This window comes from Clytia hemisphaerica, unplaced genomic scaffold (assembly GCF_902728285.1).
Source record: "Clytia hemisphaerica strain Z4C2 unplaced genomic scaffold, Clytia hemisphaerica genome assembly, whole genome shotgun sequence".
Classification (NCBI taxonomy): Eukaryota; Metazoa; Cnidaria; class Hydrozoa; order Leptothecata; family Clytiidae; genus Clytia; species Clytia hemisphaerica.
In genome coordinates this window covers 1-23,446 of record NW_027104038.1, presented here as the reverse complement: position 1 = coordinate 23,446, position 23,446 = coordinate 1, and the positions used below count along the sequence as shown (strand labels likewise).

The 23,446-nt window shown below is 35.8% G+C and overlaps 1 protein-coding gene across 1 annotated transcript in view; it reads right to left on the bottom strand.

Annotated features, from left to right (window-relative positions):
- Positions 1–15,061, bottom strand: part of LOC136811747 (centrobin-like) — a gene marked incomplete at its 5' end in the record, with an annotated part of 32,550 nt that extends 17,489 nt beyond the window's left edge. The window contains 13 exon segments of the mRNA XM_067068366.1: positions 5,373–5,468; positions 5,703–5,783; positions 6,171–6,203; positions 6,558–6,650; positions 9,835–9,990; positions 10,362–10,460; positions 11,025–11,141; positions 11,740–11,820; positions 12,059–12,094; positions 13,046–13,189; positions 13,683–13,774; positions 14,049–14,160; positions 14,931–15,061. Coding sequence (XP_066924467.1) covers positions 5,373–5,468; positions 5,703–5,783; positions 6,171–6,203; positions 6,558–6,650; positions 9,835–9,990; positions 10,362–10,460; positions 11,025–11,141; positions 11,740–11,820; positions 12,059–12,094; positions 13,046–13,189; positions 13,683–13,774; positions 14,049–14,160; positions 14,931–15,061 — 1,271 coding nt within the window.
- Positions 15,062–23,446: the final 8,385 nt, after the last annotated feature.

Here is a 23,446-nt window from a genome sequence, read left to right as displayed (position 1 = left end):
TGTTATGAAATTTAGGTTTGAATCAACTCACTGGTACAATAAACGAGTTGAAGCCTATAACCGTGGTCGAAATATATTGAGATTTAGTGTATTTTAACGTTTTTGAAAATCTTAAGTTCGGGCGAGAATTGCTATAGCAGCACTTCCACTTTCTTTCATTGAATATTTCGAATTTGGAGGGGTTTGGTGGCTTCTAGGCTATATTCCAAGCCTTTTTGGGGCAAATTTGAGCTTTTAAATCCTGAGATCCTAAGGTCTTGTAGCTACATCGTCTGCTAATAAATCTTTAAAGAAATTAACGGTTACCCGTGCAAAAGCTTTATTGATTCATTGAACCAACCTTTACACTTGATACTCCCCCAGTTTACCTCCATTCGAAAACCTATTTCCGAGCCGGTAAACTACGTTATTTATTTATCTTTATCAAAATCTATATCAAACCACACTATAAGAATGTCGTTGGCTGTATGCTGGGAAAACCAACTTAAAAAAACTTTGAGGTAATTTTAAAATTCCTGTATTTAATCATGCTTCATTAAATGCGAGAAAACGTGAATTTCTGTACAACTGTTACTCCATTCAGGCCCTTAAAAATGACCGCTTTAGAATCTAACGAAGCTTCTAATAACATATTTTTAAAACTTCTTTCTTATAAAAAGTATTATTTTTCTTTAAAAACATGGTTTTCCGTTATGATATCATTTCTCGCCCTACCGTTTCAAAGTCCAATTTCCAAAATCAATACCGCTAAGTTCGTTAAGTCCAAAGGACGAGTAATTACTACTTAGTCAAATCGTAAACATGGTGTTCTATATCGCTTGTGTGGAAAATTTTGAACGCTGGTTGTACCCCATCCCCGGGATAGGGTAAAACTCTTCTTGGCTGGTGAAGCATACAACTGAGTCTTTAAAGTAATTTTAAGCGGGAAGCAACTGGAGTTCAGCAGAGATTTGAGTTATGGTAGTTCGAACAAGAAGTTATAGTAAGTATATTCATCTGGTGGCTGTCAGCGGAGCCGGGAGTAAGGTAGAAGAGAAGAGAAGGGAAGTTCTTTTCTATTTGCGCTAGACATAGGGTTTGGGGGTCGCAGGCTGAGGCGGCGCCCCACATTTACTCTCAACTCTCAGTTACTTACCGCCAAGATCAAAATTACTCAATCTAAGCTACTCATTCGTTGAGTTGGCGGTGACCGGGATCAAACCCTAGAACCCAAGATTTCTCTGCCACAAGAAGTTTCACTCAAAGAAGTCGAAGTAAGGAATGTTATCGGTTTATTCGGCTTATCCTATGGCTGCTTCAAGACTACAACAGATCCTGAAGAGCGTCGTCAGTACACTTCACTGTCGACAACTTTTAGGGGTGGGGCAATTTGTTCGAGCTAGAAATTCATCATGGTTTGCAGGAAAATAAAGTATGCACAATTATAGTTGTTCGATTTATCTACTGTATAATCGATCGTTTTAATCGTTTTTGAAGTCATATTCGATAAAGTGACGAGTAGCCAGCTATTTACTACTCTGTACCAAAGTGTATCTCACGTTTATCGCTTCGTAGTACACTATATGCGCATCATCTGTTTGATAAAAAGATTCCCGTGCGGATACCTCTGCGATAATTTATAAATAGAAACACTTCTCTCATAGTCTCCCCTCTCTGAACAACACTCCCTCCCAGTGATCGGTTTGAAAAATCTCAAATGAGAAAAGACAATGGCAACAGTTTCTACGGCAATGAATTTTGAAATTAGCCGTAGAGACAAGCTATTTACTCGATGACACTTTCAAAATCAATAATGAAACTTCTAAGAAAAATCGTTTTGTTCAATATCATCAACTTTCCCTTCGAAAAGAATGTCAGCAAATATTTTTAGTGGATCGTTATCACTGTGCTGATAATAATCAATAAAGATAAGTATACGTAAGTATTTAAAATATCTCTAATAACATTTTATTCAGGTACACATTTTAAACTTAAAGCCTTGATAACGAAAAAAAAATCGAATTGAACCTGAAGCTATACCAGTTGTATTATGCTTTTAAATATTTTAGATGTTACAGCTTTTTAACAAACTTTCGATTGTTGGATCAGTAAGACCAGAGCATGAAAGAAACTGGATTAGAACGGGAACACCCGATTTATGATGGCAATAGTTTAGTTCGTTTGTCTCCTCGAAATAGTTTTCTATTGTATCGATAAAGGTACAATCGACACTCTCTAAGTCGACGCTCTACTACTCGATAGGCTCTATAATTCACCGTCAACGAGAAACGCTCGTGAACGACGCTGTACTATTCGATATGCTCCCTTATTCGAATTTGAGACCGTCAACTGCAATTATTTTCAATTAACTTCAGGTCATGCCATATTATGGTTATAGCTTAAGGATTTGACCGTATCCGGGAGTGGGCGGCCGCCATACATCATCGCCACACAGATAACATTCACTAGCAAACAGTATTGCCAACTTTTATGTACAACGGATAGTTTTCAAGCGCTTATATAGAGAAAATAGCTCATAATTATCATAAAGCCATGAAACCTAGAGCACTACAAAAAACGCAATAATTGTTGTTTCTTTTGAGGCTATGGAGAAAGTAGGAGTTTTAAGACAGAATGGGATTTTATCATGGATTAATTTATAAACATACAGACAACTCCAACGTTATAACCGCTTATACAAAAAAGGGCTATGTAATAGAAGCTTTACTTAAAAACTGCATGCGTCATTGAAATGAGAAAGCAGGGGCGATTTCCTGATAACATCAGCACGTGATGAAATAAATATTCCTACAGTCTGATAACGAAAAAAAGGCATATCTAAGGCGTTTAGTCTGGTGGATCAATAAGAAGATTAGAATGGATTAACTAATTGTGATCGTGTTGTCTTTACAAAAGTGAAAGTATATACAGCTTGTTCGATCATAAAAGATGATTAGACCTTAATAGCTTATGTTTGGAGGTGCATGTGTTGATAGCTTGTTTTACACTCCATGTGTAGCCTGGTAGCATATTTTGCATGAATACACGCAACTCATCGCTAGTGTCCCTAAGCGGGTGTTACTTAGGACCAGGCATAGATTATACATCGTACTTTTGCTAAAAAGTGTGCCGTGATTAGGTAGGAAATCCTACCTAGGTCACGTGGCATTACAATTGAATTTCAGCGCTTGACCAATCAGAAGTTATGCGGATTTTCGAAAACAATAGAAACTATATTTCTTACTATATTCACTTTTTTTGCCTGCGATGGCTTAAAGTACGACATCTAGCACTTCGGGCTTTATAAATCTATGGGACCAGGGTGTTGGTTACTTAGGGCAAATTACGGGTGCGGAGACTGACCACCTGAAGCGTTTTGAATCTTTGGACCGAAATGGGATAGAACAAAATCAGAAAATCCAATTTTTTCTAGTATAAGCACTGAAATAAATCAATGCGAAGACAAATAATAAAACAGTTCTTGGAAATTTCTGAAGATTCACACACCATTCATCATCATGGTTTGTCAAAATCAATCGAACCTCGAAGCACCAGAAAACGATATTAAGGTAATGATTAATATCGTTTTCTATTTGAGAAAAGTCATGCCATCGAGAAAAGGTTAAAAATGTGATTCATTTAAGACTTTATCGGTGACAAAGTCGGTCCAATTTATATTAGCAAAGGAAAATAAAATAAAATGTCACCAAAATTAGATTTCATTTTTTCTACTAGATCAACGTGTTCCTGTTAAATCAAAAGATCGATTGCATTTCCGTTAATGACGTCATCCATTCCGCATTCCCAGGAACCAGTCTGTCGAAACTCAAAACCATCTTGTCAGAAAGACACGCCGTCCCTGAAGACCTTATCGTGTTATTTGTAAAGGCAGAAACGTCAATGAGAAGATGTACTGGGGCATACATTGAAGACCTATTTTTCGACGAAACGACAGGAACATATCGTAGGGAAATCAACTTGGAATTCATTTTACATTCTTTCCATCCTTTAATGGAAGGGCTGTGTGACAGATACCATATTCCATATTTGAAGAACATCAGACTGAAGACATTGACAGGAGAAATACTCATCCCGGTAACAGTTTCCTCGAAAAGAAACACCAGTAAAAATACACCAGCTAGAGATATGAGATTTGTTAAAGATCTCATTGGATATTTATCAGAAAACCTAAATATACCACCGTGGAATCAACGACTTTTCTTACAACACAGACTCCTGAGAGATTTGAACAAAAGTTTAGTGGAGTTGTATTTGGAGCAACAGAAACAGTTGCAATCGGAGGAATTGGTCTTATGTTTAGCCATAAAACCTCCGGAATCGGTCAGAATCACATTGCAGATTCCCTTTGCTGAAGATCACCGTCATACGGAGATTAATATATTAGAAACTGCCCGAATAGTTGACTTAAAAGAACACGTTAGAAACATGACGGGTACCCCATCTGACCAATTAGATGTGTTCAACAATATGGACGATTTAAACCAGACACAAATGTTAGAAGATCAGAAATCTATCTGGCAAAATGACGTCGCAAACTTCAGAATCGAAAAATTGGTTAATGTTTTTATCAAAGAGCTTAACGATGGACAGGACTTCCACATTTTCCAAAAACAATACACAATATTGAATTATGACACGGAAACCGTGCGTCGATTGAAGAGACGTATACAGACGGAAGCCAACTTACAGGATAAGCACCTTGTTCTTGATACCGAAATGACGGTATCAGAGAATACTTTGCTGAAGAATGTAAATGAAACGATTTGTTTTCGGCTGGCAGATAAAGAGATTTGTAGAATCTCGTAATTGTTTGTAAAGGGAACCGTATAAGAAACTTCATACGATTTGTCGGCCCTATATATAAGACACTTATTGAACAAGTATTGTATACCAAGACAAAAATATTATCCTTAGATGAATTTTGTAGGAAGTCTATTCAATGTGATGATCGTCATAAGGTTTCTACTTTTTGAAGCCTTATCACTAATCCATCTCTGATAAGGAAAAGATTTTAAATAAATTTCATTTCACTGTAAAATTCCACCCGTCTACCGTTGTGATTGCCAACCTCAGTCACTTGGTTCACACTGAGAGAAAAAGTGGACGGAAGGAAGGGAGATCCCCTACGTAATCTTTATGATATTTATTTTATATACATTATGGCACAACAGAGAATCGGAATAACTTTTTTAGATGTTAGTAGGTGATGCAGCCCTAGTTTGAATGTAGAGCAGTCGGTCACGGTGTGTAAAGTAGTGAGATCAATCCCTGACCGGGTCATACCAAAGCTACAATTTGCTTCGCTTCTAATTGCAATCACAAGACTAGAAAAACTCACTCATGGAATATACGAAAAATTAGACATAACAAACCTGGTTTTCTAGTTGAGTTTTCATTTCAGAATCTTGTTTCGTTTTCAGTGTATCAAACTTGGCGTTCAAAAGATCAATTTCTACTGATAACGACTCCTAGAGAGAGAAACAAATTGAGATTGAGGTAAATGCTACAAAAGTAAGAATAGATTTGAGATAAGCTTCGATCTTTCTAATTTGGTTTTGAAAAATATTTTCCCGATACATACGATATAGCTCAAAAGCCACTCTTTTTCAGAATGGTTTCAGAAAAGATTTAGCTTTCTCAAAAATCTAAAACTAGTTAGATGGAAAGGACTTGAAAGCTGAAAAAGCATATTCCATTCCTACCTTTTCCTTGGTTCGTTCGTTTAATTCCTGCTGCAAGGTTTTGATAGTGTTGTCTTTGTCCTTTAAGTGGCTTTGTAGTTTCTAAAACGTGAATTACAAAATCATTCAGCAGATCAAATTAGTAGACTTATAAATTGCGATCACAGTAGCGTTGTAAGATTACCAAGTTTTGTCGAGGTGCCGAAGCCTTTAGACGAACAGGCTTATTACCAAGCATGCTTTTGAAAATAAGTAGAAGTTGATGTTTGCAGTATAGATACAATAAATAGCTTGCTTTGATTTAAACTCTATGGCTCTTTTATGAAAGATATTTGCTCAAACATCTTGTCTTCGTAAACAATGCAATCTGACAATAAGGCAAAAAACCGTTTAATCTACTTTTAGCGTCATTTTAGCGCACCGTTCATGAGTAAATAAGTTGCAAAAAGCCATTGATCAACAAAAAAAAGAGACGTTTTAAGAGCTTACATGGCATTCCTGAACAACCACTTGCATTTGTTGCTAGAGAAAAAGATTAAAGAAAAAGTTAATGATCTCGGTAGTTTTTCACGTTTCTGAATAGAATGCGTCAAGAATTGAACAGCAAAACTACTGAGATGTGGAAGGGCACAAGTGTTGAAGTTTGAAATGTTCAACATTATAAGTAAGGTGACCAAAATGAAAAAAAGATTTTGGAGCCTTCATTAACTTTTTGGGTTTTCAAAGCTTTTTGAAAGTTTTTTAGTGTAATTTTCTAAGAAATTGCACGAGTCTGTAAAGCTTTAACAGGTTTTCAATTTTTTAGCCTCGAAGCCTTTATGTTATTAGATAATTTGTTCTTATATGAAAATATGTGTACACATAGAAAGTACAAACCTCAAACTCTACTTTATTTGCTTGTACAGACTTCCCAATAGAATTGAGTTCATCTTTCTGCTTTGCTACCAGTGCTTCTGAACACATTAGATTCTAAAAAAGAAAGACGAGGAGTTTTATGAGAAAAATTTACTTAGGTACAGCCCAGAAATATAAGTTGGTTTTGATTCAGTCACTTAGTCGAATTTGATGGTTAGCGGGGACTGAAATACTAAAAGAAATATGAGGCAAACTAGGACATAGAATGCACCCCCCCCCGAGCTTATTTTTCAAAAAATACTGGGGGGCTAGCTTGCTAGGGTGGGGGGGCTGAGTGTTGTGTAATGGAACTGGGGGCAGACTGATAGGTTGAGGATATTTTAAATTATGTTAAAAATCCATGCTTTGGGGAAGGTTTTATCCGTCTTGAAAAAAAATTTTGCACAATTTCTTTGATGTTTTGCTTTGTGAACGTGGGGGCTATGTTTCAAGAATTTAGCGGGGGGCTATTTTTCTTAGCCCCCCCTGAAAAATGATGGGGGCTTGACTCCTCTGCACACTATGTCGAAATCTTATAGATAATGAAAATCTTTAAAACGACTCATAACGCTATATTTTCATTATGGTAGAAGTCGTATCTTAACTTTGTTACTTCAGGCTTAGCTTACTAAGCTAAGCTATGAAATGATAATGTGTTCTCTACATAATATCACGCTTGTGCACTACTTCGAAGATTTTGTGTCACTTATTTTCAATTCTTTTTGGCTTCTACATTTGACCAATCAAATTGATTGAAAAGTTGACAATATGTAGATGATCATAGGATCATACGGTCGAAATGAATCATGGGTAACCAGGAACAGATGGTTTTGTGTCTAACAAAAGGTTGAAGAGCTTAGGAGGGCTTAGTGGATAAATATTTATGTCTAGGTTCAGAAGTTTGTTGAACAAGAGATGTTTGCCTGAGAGTAAATAGAGCAATGCAAAATAAAGTGTTGAGAGTTTTCGATGGAATTTATTCTACACGCACAAAAGGGATCTAAGGTGTCACGAAAACCCTGTCTAAATTTATGTTCATTGAGGTGACTAAATCCTACTCGAAGACAATCAAGAAGGACCACACCCTGGTTGTCATGAGCTCCAAAAACAGGAAAAGGTTTGGGCCTTAGAAACTCGAAGATTGCTTTTTTGAAGGTAGATACTGAAGGCATATCTCTTATACGACGAGCCAGAATATTCCACTGTAATATGCAGTAAGGATAAAAAGAATTTCGGAAACGTTTAGTTCGAATATTAAGTTGATAAAAAGGATTTCTTGTTCTTAGATTATCTGGTGCCGTAAGTCTTGCTGGTAAGTAGTTACGTAAATAAGAGGGGGCTAAATTGTACAGAATTTTGTAGAAGAAGATCATTCTTCTACTAAATCGACGATCAGCAAGACTCTCGAGACCAAGTTCAGAATAAAGTTTTTCTTGAGACGTTCCACGAAAGCAGCCTGTTATAGCACGACAGGCATTATATTGGATAGATTCAAGCTTACGCACAAAAGTCGAATTTCCAGGATTACTTATATAAAGAAAGCAGAGATTTTCTTGGTACTTGTTTGCAAAGTCTGTTAATGAGAGGCCAATACCTTGTTTTCGTCTAAATTGTGACTGAATGAGAGTTTGGGACCCAAAGAAAGACCTAGATGTTTCTGACATTCACTAGTTCTTATGTCAGTATAATTGAAAGATAAAACAGGAGAATTAGCAGATAAGAGCATTTTGGAAAAGTAAACTTCCACAGCTTGTTTTGTGATATCAGGATTAAAAGAAGTCTTCCATTGACGAGCCAACTCACTTAATCTTGCAAGATCTCTGTTTAGTTCCTCACTGCTCAAAAGTTGGTCAATCACTAACGAAAATAAAGGTGTGTCATCAGCGAAGATCTTATGCTTGGTCTCGAGATTGTTAGGGAAGGTCGCTGATGTAGATTAGAAAAAACAGAGGACCAAGAATTGAGCATAAAGGAACTCCTGCCTTGATTTGTTTCCACTCAGAGGTCTTTCCATTCAAAGCAATCCTCTGATACCTACACCTGACAGAAAATTTCTAAAAAGGGAAAGCAGGGGACCAGATACCCCATAGGGCTGGAGTTTATTAATTAAACTCTCATGCCAGACTCGATCAAATGCCTTTAAGATATCAAAAAACACTGCCCTCGTGTCCAAAGGAGGATTAGCGTCAAACCCTGTAAAAATGTCATGCGTTATGGAAAACAACTGAGAGACACAAGAATCATCCTCCTTAAAACCTGACTGACACAAAGTAAAAAGATTGTTGCTTGCAAAATACGGGAAATCAAATGGTTACGGAGGGAGGGACCGTAGATTTCAATAATCGGAATTATGAATAGAGATCTTTAGTGCCAACTGTAATCATATTCCACTTTTCGAAAAATTAATGTCGTTTAAATAGAAAAGATAAAATATAATCGACCGCCGGAGGCGGTTTCTTTCATAGTGGTACGCTAATCTCGTTTTGCCTTGGCTCATTACTTTACCATTTACTTTCGGTTTTTTGAACTAGATTACCCAGGTGTTTCTCTTTTTTTCCCTGAATGTCTTATATTCGGAATTGAATAATCGAAACATGAAAAATGACTATATTGTAATCTGTTTTCAATGAATAATCTAAAATGTACTGGAGATGACATGTTTATCTGGTACATGACATGTAAGCGTTAATAATGTGCGCGCGCTCTTTCGCGAGCGTGATGCGCAATTGCGTGATGGAAGGCGGTCGTTTCAGTGTGGTTTACATCCACACTGTGACCTAGTTTACTCGCACTGTGGAATTTCCATGCACGCGCTAAAAGGTTGAATTTTCTATTACAATACGTTTCATTAAAATGACTTTGGTTTTAAATTATTTTTTAAACGTCCCCTCGAATGAACATCCCTCTTAAAAACCAAAAAATCGCCAAAGCCAAAGAACAGATCCGACGTTCTTGATAATCTTGATAAATATTAGACTGGATGATCTTGATAAAAAATATTAGTATTAGACTGGATATTTTTATTTTAAATGTTTCTACTATTTACAGCATGGTTTTAGCTAGACCCTTGTAAACCCAGGGTCGGAAAATTTTAAGTGTTGCGCATTAATTGAATAGACAAAGTGCGCATGCGCTGCCTTTTGAAATTTGGATGCAATTTTCTAGAAAGACCAGGCGGTAAATCAGAAACATAAAAAAAAAGATTTGCAGTCTTTATATCCAGGCTAAATAGATATAATTATAATAAGAAAGCGATTACCTTTCTCAAGTCTTCCATTTCTTGCTGATGTGTGTTTAACAGCGTCTCTTTATCTTTAACAAATCCTTCTTTTGCTGAAGACAATAGCGTGTTTTCTTCTTTAGTTTTCGTCAGTTCTTCTTCAATGTCTTTCAACTTTCCACTGTAATCTTGAATCTATTAAAAATAAAGGAGAATTCGTAATCCGCTGAGATATCTCCTGTCTATATTCACTTGACTAGATCTTCAGATCTTCAGTTTCGATAGCTCAGATCCATGGCGTTCTAAAGTAACTCCATGCCATGCTCAGATCCCTTTTCGATGAAACAACCCCGCATATTTTTGACATCGTTTTAATCTTTTCAACAACTCAGTTCCCTTTTCGATTAAAAGACCAAACCGATTATACAAACTAGGTCTTACTTCCTCAACAGTTGAAAGACCCCAACAGATCTTACGACCGCGGTTTAAACCCTCGACTCAGACCCCTTTTCAATCGAAGAACCCCACCTCGAACACAGGCCACAAAGGGAACAGTAATTTCATACCTGCTCAATAAAACTCTGTTCTTGTTTTTGAAGTTTTGACTTCTCGTCGTTTATCGTCGTTACAGCGTCTGCAAGTTCATTCTCGAAATTGCTAAGCAACTAAAAACGAAATTAACATGAACATTTACACTGAAACTGAAATTAATACTTAAAAAAAAAGCCCCAGACAGCCCTTATAACGCTGATCCTTGGTGGCTTTATTGTTGGTGCTTAAGTGGATCAGGGATCCAAGTCAATTTAAGATCGTTAAGGTATTTAAAAGGTCATAAAACTTCCCCTTGTAGAGAATTTAGCGATGAAATCATAAATCTAGATAATTAGCACTGAAACTCGATAAGAACATTTTAAACCTTGTATCTACATGAACCTCAATTCTCAGTCACACATAAAATGAGAAAAGTTCAATGCGATTCAAAGTTCTGGATTCAAGTTTGGCGGTGACTCGGTTAGTGCATCTTCCGAAAGAATGATGTAATTTTTATAAAATATTGAAAAACAGAGATGATTTAAAAAAGAATTATCTTGCCAGTCAATTTTATCGACTGTGAATTTAGGTAGGATAAATTTGGTTGAATGAAATGGGTCAGTTAAGGCTGGTTGAAGGCTAATAAATGATCGAACAAAAAGTCGCTGATGACCGAGCCAATTTAAAACTCTCCGTACCTCTTCTTGCCTCTGCACAGTGGATTCTAATGTTTCTTTCTCCGAACAAACGCGCTTGTACGCTGTATCTCGTAAGCTCTCCTTCTTTTTCCATCCCTCCACCACGTTTGCCAGAGTCTACAAAAACAAAAGAAATCAAATCGAGTCTATTTTTAGAGGTATCATTGAATCTTACTATTGCTGTTCACGGCACATGTCGAACTTTTAATTATCGTTTGTTAGAGTTTACCAAATCGAAGTTGAAACTATTATTGTTATTATTTGTTTCTCTTCAAATGCTACTCTCACATATTTTTCCAGGCGCTAATTTTTAAGTTTACAATGCACATAACACGGAATACTCAAGCCAGTGCCTTCCCACAAACCAAATTTTTTCTTTGTTAAAACGCGATAAAAAAGTGGTTTTAGTCTGACAGGCTAGGAACACTCAAGATCCATTTTAGTTTATGAAAATGTAGATGCGTCTTGAGATAACTGTCTAGAAGTAAAGGCCGGCGCAAATGCATCAAACATTTGATCTGCATTTTAAAACCATTGTTGGATGAAATGTTGGGTGGAAAGTCTACATTTTTCTAAATTTCCTTAAAAAAATTAGATTTTTTTGACGCAATGCAAGTGCATCCAACATTTCATCAAGCATTAAAAAAACTTTCAAATGTTGGATCAAATACTGGATGTGTTTGCACCAATCTAAACAGAATTATATAATACTTACATTATCCAATTGTTCTATCATAATTTGTTTTTTCCGATCTGTCGATACACTTACAGCTAGTTGCTCTTGGCTATCCAGAAGCTGGAAAGACAAAGCACAGTCCATTATGTTTTGAGAACACGTGTATCTACCAATTGACCTCAGTTTGATAAAATACTACTAGACTGATGATGATGACTGAAGTGAAATTCTCGCAAATTTCTAGTGTAACTGCTCTAGTAAAAGTGCATTCTGTGTTGTTCGAACTTCTTAAAAAAATATCAAATAGCTCAAATGTTTTTATGCATCCTTAGATAATTTATTGCTTTCAGTTATATACCTTTTGTTGAAGTATCTTAATTTGATCTTCACAATGCTGTAAAATAGAAGAAAAAGATGAAAAGCAGTGAAAAGCGGTTAAAGTAAATGCACTTTTTTATAAGAACCAGTAGATTTCTAATGAGGCAAGGCTGTTCTCATTTTTTGGTAGTCTGAGCCTCGCATTGTTCTTATCCTATTCTTATCTATAATAAGAACAGGATAAGAGCAATTAGCAATTAGGCTTTATACACAATTTTACTACTTTGACCCCTAAATTTATTGAAATTAAGTAATTCAAGGCTCTGCATTGTTCTAAAGAAATTGTTTGTATTTTTTTGCAATTTCTTATAGTTATAGTCTTAATATTCCTATAAATCTAAGTTCCTATAAAAGAAAAAGAGCGTATCAAAGCCTGGAAGCAATAAGGTAGGAAAGTTGGAAAAAAAGTCTACAGTTGAAAATACAAATCCCAAGCAACGAAAATTCTAGGATTCTCCTATTATTAATATTGATTAAAAGTAGTAAGTAACTCGAATATAGTTCAAATCTTGCAGGAAAATAATATATACTGTGTGAATAGTACCTTATCAGGGAAAACAATGTCGGAGTTTTATTTAGTCGGATCTTTTTTTATCGGGTAAAAATTTCGTCACCTAGAGGCATTTTCGTCACTTTCCCCCGACCAAAATTTCAAATTCGTCACTTTTCCCCGATAAAATTTACAATTTATTCACTTTCACCGAACTAATTTCGGTTAATGAAGGTGTAAAAATATAGATTTTAATTTTGGTTGGGGTTTAAACGATCGGGTTAAAAGTTCTGATCGGGGATAAAACAATCGGGTAAAAGTTTTGGTCGGGTGATAAAATATCGGGGAAAAGATGTTGTGGGGGGGAATTTCGTCACCCCATCAAAATTTTCGTCACTTCCCCCCGACCTTTTTTTCCCCGATAAGGTATACCAAAAGAAATGAATTATTTCAAATTGATAAAACATATCAATAAACCTTTCGCCTAAGTCTCTCTTTTTCGATGTTTTCTTTCAAAATGGTGTTTTCAGCTGCCAGTGAAGAATCCAGGATACTCGATGGCGAGTGATACAAACTTTTCAAATTGTTCATAGATGCTATCAGAATACCATTTTCATCAAGCTGAAGATCATAAAATTGAAAAATTATAAACGTGACAGAAATGGGCTATTGATCAAATTAATTTATACCCTCTATTTTTTCTTTTTCATCGTTTTGCCAATCTATATTAATAGCCCCTTTTCGAAAAAATTTTCGAAGCCTGAAAGTCCCCAATTTCATGCGTTTTTGCCTAAAAATTGACATTTTTAGGATTAAAATTGAGCCATTTCTCAGAGAAAGACATGTTTTTACATTGTTTTGCTAAAAAATGCATAAGGGAGGACACTATGACACCTATCCCTTGATGTCCCACCTCAACAAGGGGGTTTGGATTATATTTATTTTAGTCATAAGATGAGTCAGTTTAAAATGGATTGCAAGCAGAAAACGTTTCTAATGTAATAAGCTTTCCATAAAAGTAGAACATTTTAAGACTCTATAGAACATACACTAATAAAAAATTTCCCAGTCGAAGATGGTTTAGCAGATCAAACAAATTAAACTAAAATCAAACCTGGAGTTCCGGTGATGGTAGTGAAATAGTAGATCGTAACAATGCTATCGTATCAACACTTGATGTATCTGACAGATTTCCTGGAGAGATTTCTAAAATTTTGAAAAAGAACTATATAAAAATGAACATATTTAATAAGCTGCTAGCAGATGCTATGTGATTTTGATGAGCTAATCGACAGAGATCAGAATAAGCGACATTCACGACATTTATTTTTTTTCAAAATCAAGACCAGAACACTCTTGAGTAAAAATAAGAAAATAACTGAAAGTAGTCTAAGGTTTCTGGCACAGCTAGTTTTTATCATCTTTTAATAGTTTAGCCGATCGTTCAATCATATAAAACAATATCTGTATCAAAGCTTACCTCTGTAGTTTGGGTAAAAAGAAGAATGAATTTGATGTCTGAGCGATTCCATTTGCTTGATACTGTCAATACCTTTATTGGCTTCTTCTTGTATGATGAGACTTGAATGCATCTAAGGTTCAACAATACATTCCATAACATAAAAATGAAACAAAACCTTGTTAACAAAAAAATCTGATTCACAAGTGTTTCTAATTTTTATCCAATACTCTGGGATGCAGAATAGGATCGCAAGGAAAGAAGCTGGGACGGGAAAAATAATTTCGTTTGGTTAATGCAATAATAGGTATATCTCTATATTGCAGTGTAGAGTGTCTAAAAAACAAAACAGAAAAGTGTTCTGATTTAATAATCTTTTGATTGAAAGAAAATATCCATTTGATTTCAGATCAGTTTAAGATAACATTTTTCTATCTACTTTAATCGGATTAACTTTTGCTAGATTAAATTTCCGATTTAGTGAATTTTCGCCATTTTCGCGAAATTAAAACTCGCGTAAACGCATGAGATTCCTGACTCGCGAAATTAAATCCACTACAAATTTTTTTAAATAGCATTTTGGATGGAGAAAGCAGTCCAAAGTCTCCATTTTGGCAAAAAATAGCTATTTTTCGGCTATTTTTCAGCTGTTTTCAGGCTCATTCGCGAAATTAAATCCACGCAAAATTTTTCAAAACCCTGCCTCGCAAAATTAAATCCAGAAAATTTTGCGATTATTTTCGCTCGCGAAATTTAATCTAGCGAAATTTAATCCGATTAACCATTTTATAGAAAGAATCTGTTTTGTTCTTTCTGAATTCACTTTACAAAATATGTATTTCCATTTCATAAAAAGAACAAAAAACTGGCTTTTTTGATTTTTACTGAAATATAATTACTGACCGCCGAAGACTGATCTTCAAGAGCAGTTTGATAAGCTGTCGATTGATCTGGTACTATAGTGCATTCATCGTCCACATCTTCAAACATGTTATTCAAATTGACTGAGACTTTCTTCAAGGATCTTGGTGTACCTATCAATCAAAAGAAATGGAATCAAATTATTTAAATTGTTTATTAAAATCTGTTCATGATATTCATTACGTATGTCTTTTACAGAAAATCTAAACCAAACAAGTTGTTTAGAAATTTTTGGTAAAAACCAATCTAAAATTGCCAGCCTGTTTTGTCGTTTGGAAAGTTTAAGATGTTTGGGTTTCAAGCTGTAAAAAAAAACAGGGTATATTTTTCCTACTACCAGGTGCACCAAAAAGAAGTATACAGGTTTGTCGAGATATTGTGATCTTCAGGATCTGAGGATTTAAACTTTTTGTTTATTTTTTTTAATCGTATAGAGGATGCTCTACTGTAACTTGAATTTTAAGCTATCATACATTAGGTTTGAAAAGTGAGTTAGAAAACTATTTCAATAAAACTGACTTTTTTTAATGTCGAAATTTCAAAAAATTATCAAAAACTTTTCTCTTGACACTTACCTAATTCTTTACACATAAAAATACCAAAAGATGCAACTGTGTTCATCAAAACTTGTTATGGAATTTCAAAATATGGTAAAAAACAGTAAAAAAGCTATTCCATGTGTGGGATAATATTTTTGGAAAAGCTGAAAAAAGTTTTGGAAATCTCCAAGAGGGGTTTTGATGTTATGTGTGTGCTATGTGAGAAAACTTTTGAAAAAATAGTTCACCATTCCTCGACTAGTTGCTCAAAGAACTTGGGTCTGCATTGAGTTTGCTCATGCTGGAAATGTTCATGACATGCAAATAAGATGGAGAAACTGTGGCAAAATATAAATAAGAAAACAAATAGAATAAAAAATGAAAAAACAATAAAATTGTGTTTTTGTCATTTTGTCTAGTATTTCAGTACAGTCAAGTATCAATATTTGAGGTATTACGAAAATCGCTACTTTTTGCCGTAATCGCTTTCGTTTTTAACATAAGGTCTTAGCAACGGGTACCCCGGGCATAGTTACGGGGCATTGAGAAAAAATCCTGACATAGAATTTCAAAAAGATTCACGCTATCATATTCTACATTACAAAATACACCTGTTCTATCTATGTTGGGTTTTTTCTCTCGGTGTTTTGTAGGCTTAAAAATTATCGTCATGCAAAGTAAATAAAACCCCCTGGAAATCTTTAGGTTTTGATAAGCAAAATACTTACATACTATGTTACTTTTCAGGTATTCATCCAATCAGATTCACGCTCAGAAACTTTCACCAATCAACATTCAACCGTGACGCGGGAAATGATCCAATCAGAATCCCCAAGCTAAAGACTTACAGCCAATCAGAATTTTTTAGCGAGCGGTATTCATCCAATTGGAATCGCGTAACACGAAAGCGAAAGTGAAAGAAAAGGCGGAAATAATTCTTTTTTTCACGTGATTTATATATATTAGAACGAAAAAAGAAAGCCAATTTGTCCCCACCTTTTTGGTGATGTTCGCTAATTTCTCGAAAAATTGCTTTTCAACATTAATCTTAAAATCTCCTTTTTATCCCGGGGCGCTCCCGCTTGAAAGAAAAATACGCGGCGCCTCGCCCTCGTCGTTTAATCCCCAGGATTGAAAAAACTGGAGAAAACCTTTTGCCCCTAATTAGCTAAGGAAATTTTAACACGGCATTTAAAGTGAAACAAGATGGCGGAGTTGTTGAGGTTTTGTTTGACAGCTGACAAGGTTTTTTCATTTTAGCATAACAAAGACAAACTAGAGGTATGTAAATTGCGTTTTGCTGCTTTTAACTTTTCTAATAAAGAAGATCTTCATTGCTTGAATTCAACTGGAACCCCAGAATTTGTTTTAACATTTTTTCTTTCTTTTTTCCCTTTTTTGACGCTCAATTTCTTTTCTTATACCCTAAAAAAAGCTCCAAAATTTAAATCCTGGAGACCATATCTCGACAAACCTGTATACTTTTCAGCGGCGGATTGAGGGGGTTCAAATGGTTCAGGCTGAACCACCCCCCCCCTTTTAGTACATAAAAAAAAAAACAAGACCCTTTCTTCAAGTGAAATCTAGTTTCTGCTCGGAACTGATTTTTTTTTGGTCGATCTCGATATATTTTACCGGGGTTGTATGCATTGCGTGCTTTCCGTGGTGTGCGCGATCCCTTAGTTCCTCCGCGCTAAAAATTTTAGGTTATGTGTGTACGGCGTATAGCTTTCCAGCGCTGTTAAAAAATCTTTTGTTTATGACGTTTTTTTGGGGGAATATCTAGCTGTGTTCTGTGCTAGGAAAATCTTGATTTTGAACCTGGTTCGAAAATGCATCCAGTGAAATGGCAAATTTGGTGGTTTCAAGGATTTCTCGAAATACGGACCGCTCGTTTTGAGCGTAAAAATTTCCCAAAAATAACTTTCAGTCGCATGTCGTCACCGGCAAAATATTGAAATGATTTGAAGGGTAGCCATTCGTACGGCAAACGACCTCACTTCTTTGCAAGCGTTCAATGCAGTGTTTTAGAGAAAGGTAATAAGTGGTAATAATCAGGCAATACTTATCTTTTGAGGACATTTTGGTTCAATTTAATCAGTAAATTTGAGAATCACACAACAATATCAATCAATGTATGATGATTTTGACAAAGACTCTGTGTGGTGGAATTTTCATCTGCTTTTGTTTGATGTACATGGTGAAGAGTGACAAAAGAAAAAGACTTTCATTCTGAGGAAACATTTTTGTTTTGTAGAAGAAAAGCATTCATACCAACAAAAACAAACCTTAAATCAATTTTGCTTGATAAATGAAGTTTGGAATTTATTTATGGGAAAGGACTTATTTGTGAATATTTGGTGGAAGTTTATCGTGTCTGATATCATCACAAAAATTTCCGTTTGGCTCTTCTCCCATCATCGGGCATCGGGCTATCACGGGGAAAAATCTCCTCTATGGATCACGAGATGCGATTGGCTACGTTTCGAGAGATTCTCTCCCCCATTGGACATTGATGAATTTCCACATTGCTACGTTTCGAGAGATTCTTCTCCATCAGGACATTGCTGATTCACAGGAAAAAAAAGCTAGCTAGCTCTATTTGGAAAACTATTATAGAAAAACAAATTAAAAATTTGTTTTATAACAGAGACTGGAAGAAAGGTTAGGGAACAACATTTTAGCAATTTGATTGAATTTGGTTGAAGAATGAAATTTCTGGAAAGGTGAACCTTCATGCATGCTTCAAGATAATGTGATGCGAGGAAATATTTTTGGTTTCGTCATGTCATAAGAAGAGAGAGTTCATACCACTTTATACTTACAAAACAAAACAAAGATTACTTTTACGTGATCATATGAAAATATGGTGTACTTTTATACAAAAAGAGACATTGGTATGGAACGCCATAGCTGCCATAAGACGTCTTTTTTTATGAGCTCTTTTTTTATGAGCTCTTTTGAAGACCTCTTTTGAAGACCTCTTTTTTGATGAGCTCTTTTGAAGACCTCTTTTGAAGACCTCTTTTTTTATGACCTCTTTTGAAGACCTCTTTTGAAGACCTCTTTTTTGATGAGCTCTTTTGAAGACTTCTATTATGACCTCTTTTGGGATAGAAAGCCGCGTATTACTGGTCTTTCCTAATTCAATCCATACTATTATATAATACTTGTTCCAATGTTCCAATACTACTATACTACACTATACTATGCTATGCTATACTATCTACTANTTTTTTTCTCTGCATTATCCTATCGAATATTACAGGAGTTTGAAGATTTAATTTTTAAATTAGTTTTTATTAGACGCTTTATAAATTAGTGGTAGTATAATTACAGTGGAGTCTAGAGCTAAGCCAATATTAAAAGACTAAACACATAGATTTATAAAGCCCGAAAGGCTAGATATAAAGCTTTTGCTGAAAAGTGTGCCGTGGTAAGGTAGGAAATCTCACCTAAGTCACGTGAAATTACAATAGAATTTCAGCGATTGACCAATTAGAAGCTTTGCGGGTTAAACAATAGCACCAATATTTTTTTCCGGTAATGAATCTACGGATCCTGCACTAATGTACTGGCCAGTTTTCTCAAAGGTAACGAATCGGGTGAGAATTGAACCAACGACCTCTCGCTTGCCGGACGATTGCTCTCCCAACTGTACTATCGGTTCGTTGCTATTACACTAGTTCGTAGTAGACGACGGGAGCGACATGCTCAATGTTCACCACCCGGTACGCGAATCCTACGAATCAATGGAATTGCTACGAACTGAGATACTCGTTTTTTCCGATATTCACTTTTTTTTGCCTGCAATGGCTTGAAACCCAACATCTAGCCCTTAGGGCTTTATAAATCTATGACTAAACACCAATGAATTAAGGTAAGTCACTTTGGTATTTATTATGATAGACCTATGAATCACAGGCAGGTTTCTTCAGATATGCGAATACACTCATGTCTCTTCAAAAAGGTTGTTTCAAACCATTGTTGTGGTTGCTTAACCTCCAAATACCAAGGAAAATTCTATATTGTTCGAGAGTACATTTAGTCGACAAATTGTGAAGCCTGTAGGCTAACTTCATTGTTAAAGGATTAGAAAAAGTAGTAGCATAGGTTTTGAGAGAAACAGAGTCGTCAGAAATATAGTGGAAAGAGAAGCTCAAACAGCTCAGCAGTTCTATTTTCGACAACTTTCAGACAAAGATTTATGGTTGTGGACTTAAAAACTGCTTTTTACCTCTTATTCGGTACACGCTTTTTTATATAAGAATAAAAGAGTGAGATTCGGAGTTCGAATAGGAAAATAAAAATAATGCTCGCCATTAGCCAAAAGGCATTATTCTCAACCTCGATTCCAGGGCGAACAGTCAGCGGCCGCGCGGGAAAATATAGTTGCTAGTCTAGATGAGAGGCAAATAGGAAGCTCACTGCTAAGCGTCCTATCTAATATCAGAAAGCTTATCGCCCTGGGTACGAGGTTGGCATTATTCTAATAAAAAAGCGTGTATTTGATTTTTAGGTGCTATCTACCCTGAGTATCAGAGGTTGAGTTTTCAAAGAAAATAAACTTTACCGCGCTTATGTCAATCTAATCACTGTAGAAATAATCAAAGATGAAGAGGAAATATTACCATATTAATCTACCATAACTTATCAAGTTGATTCTGCGTCAGTGGCACAGTTGATTAGCGTACAATGCAAAAAAAGCACAGGCAAGGAAAGCACATATATCTGACATATAAGGCTTAATCCGGACCATGAGGTTCAATGATTCAAGTCGTGGGTGTTGCTAATTATCATAAAATTTTCTAAGTAATTTGAATGCATGAATTTCGAAAAAAAATAATTGCGTGATTGAGTAAATTCAGGATCCATTGATTCCTAGAAAGCTAAAATGTGGCCTAATTTCCTGTCAATACATCCTGTGCCCAAGTTCAGGAGTTGCCATAAAGCCATTATGGTAATAACCGGGAGGGCACATTGCTATACATTGTATATTGGCTCACTGCTTTTGTAGTTTGAGCACTCTCGGATTGGGTGGAGAGTCTTCATTTAAGACGCTCACTATTTGCATTATGCATTGCTCGCTGCTCGCAGTTTGAGCACTCTTGTGACTCCACAATGCAATCCATAAAATGTGTAACCGTACATCCTGTGCCCAAGTTCAGGAGTTGCCATAAAGCCATTATGGTAATAACCGGGAGGGCACATTCTGCCGTTTTAGAGCCAAAGGAGGTATGTAACAATTTTTGAATATTCTGGATTTGGAATAAATCAAGAAAAACGTGCCAGCAGGATCAATTTTGACCATTTAGTATGGAACGCCATAGCTGCCATAAGACCTCTTTATGTAAGAGCTCTTTTTTTATGAGCTCTTTTGAAGACCTCTTTTGAAGACCTCTTTTATTATGAGCTCTTTTGAAGACCTCTTTTGAAAACTCTTTTTACTCTTTTGAAGAGCTCTTTTAAACTCTTTGTGACCTCTTTTATTATGAGCTCTTTTGAAGACCTCTTTTTATGAACTCTTTTGAAGACCTCTTTTGAAGACCTCTTTTATTATGAGCTCTTTTGAAGACCTCTTTTGAAGACCTCTTTTATTATGAGCTCTTTTGAAGACCTCTTTTATTATGAGCTCTTTTGAAGACCTCTTTTTATGAACTCTTTTGAAGACCTCTTTTGAAGACCTCTTTTATTATAGCTCTTTTGATTCCTCTTTTGAATGACCTTTTTATGAGCTTTATGAGCTCTTTGAAGACCTCTTTTGAGACCTCTTTGAATGAATCTCGGACCTCTTTTGTGGTATCCGGATTTTGGAAAACGAGACTGGAACTCTACGCCAAAACCGGGATTCCACCCTTAAATCTAACGGTAAAACGCAAATCTTTTTCTGGATTTATTTATCTGATTTGTTCGTCACAAAACTTTAGACTTATCCCATTCGTATTGTTGATTCAACGTACAATATAATTTTACATAGACATTGACGTAATGTGTGCAAAGCTGGGGAAGGGACAAGTCATCAAACATTTTCTTAAAGAAAACAATATGGTCTCACAGCCCATGTGCAAATTTTTCCCACCACAGGGATAAGAATTTCTAGTAAAATCGCTATGTGGGGGCCCCCCCTATGTGGATAGAAATTTTACTGTTCCATTATTAAAAAAATTCAGTAGGTGATGAAATATAGTCAATTTTCCAGTGACATCAATTTCAAAAAACCGTTGTTTAGGTACCAAAAACAGAGCCTGTATATGCTTGAACAATACCGTAGTTATTTTAAGCTTAGATTTCTGTAATGTAAACCCAGAGGGCGAGTTATCTATACACGCAAAAGCTTTGAAGATCGGGGTGATTTTCAGTATCCGGAAAGTTTACGACATGTAGCCTTTGTTGACGACCCGTACAGACAGCCCCGCAACCGTAACTTTGGAATATCTCCGATACATAATCTCGTTAAATAATCCGGGAGGGGTGGACTCACTTTTTCGTTCGGGGTTGTGGACGGCCAAATCCATTTTTTGGATTAGACGGGAATGTGACGTTCTTTAGTGACGTATTTGTCGCTTATTTGGTCACTACCAGTTAGTGTCAGGGTTGCACTCGAGAGTCACAACTGAGTGCCCTGGACCCATTTAGAGTCACTTTAGGGTCAATTGGACCCACTGACATAATTGAAAAACTTCGTTTTATTTAAGATTTTAGATTGGGCTCCTTTTGGAGCTTCCACTGGGGTACTTAGGCAAAATGGGTGCCGGGGTATGTGCGAGCCATAAGGGTACCTTTTTTGATGCCTCAAAAGTCTTTCAAAGGGGTAAAAATTCGTAAGTTAGTCTCTGAAAGGGTCCCAAAATCGCAAATATCAAAAAATCTTCTCTCAAAGGGTCACGATTTCCAGAAATTTTGAGCAAAATTTGGAAAAAATCGACCAAAATTTAGGAAAAAGTCTCTCAAAGGGTCCTAAAATCATCAAGATTTTGTCTCTCAAAGGGTCGATTTTCGGTTTTCGGCTCAGACATACCCGTCACCTCGCAAACCTAGTACCCCCCCCCGGGATTGGAATAATATGATGGTACATATATACAGTACATAGAGTCTCTATTACTCGATCTTAGAGGGGAATCAAAAATGTTTCGAATTAAGAAGACATTCGAGTTGTAAATAATGAAAATAGCTTGATATTCTAAAAGGACCGAAAGGATCGTAGAGAGAAGGAAGCATTCGAGTTAAAGAGACTGTACAGGTTTTTTTGTTCTCTTTACGTATAGGTAGCATGTATATACAATTGATGAACATTGGAAATGGAACAACGGCACATATGGTACACATACTACATATACACTACGTATACATATACAATGGAACGTGGAACATGGAACGACGGCACATATGGGTACACATACTACATATAGTAGATAGTATAGCATAGCATAGTATAGTGTAGTATAGTAGTATTGGAACATTGGAACAAGTATTATATAATAGTATGGATTGAATTAGGAAAGACCAGTAATACGCGGCTTTCTATCCCAAAAGAGGTCTTCAAAAGAGGTCTTCAAAAGAGGTCTTCAAAAGAGCTCATAAAAAAAGAGCTCATAAAAAAAGAGGTCTTCAAAAGAGGTCATAAAAAAGAGGTCATAAAAAAAGAGGTCATAAAAAAAGAGGTCATAAAAAAAGAGGTCATAAAAAAAGAGGTCATAAAAAAAGAGCTCATAAAAAAGAGGTCTTCAAAAGAGCTCATAAAAAAAGAGGTCTTCAAAAGAGCTCATAAAAAAGAGGTCTTCAAAAGAGCTCATAAAAAAAGAGGTCTTCAAAAGAGGTCTTCAAAAGAGCTCATAAAAAAAGAGGTCTTATGGCAGCTATGGCGTTCCATAGATAGAGCAGGTCAAAAAAACATGATTTTTGAAAAAAAAGATTTTTTGAAAATTTGTAACTTACCTCCTTTGGCTCTGAAACGGCAGC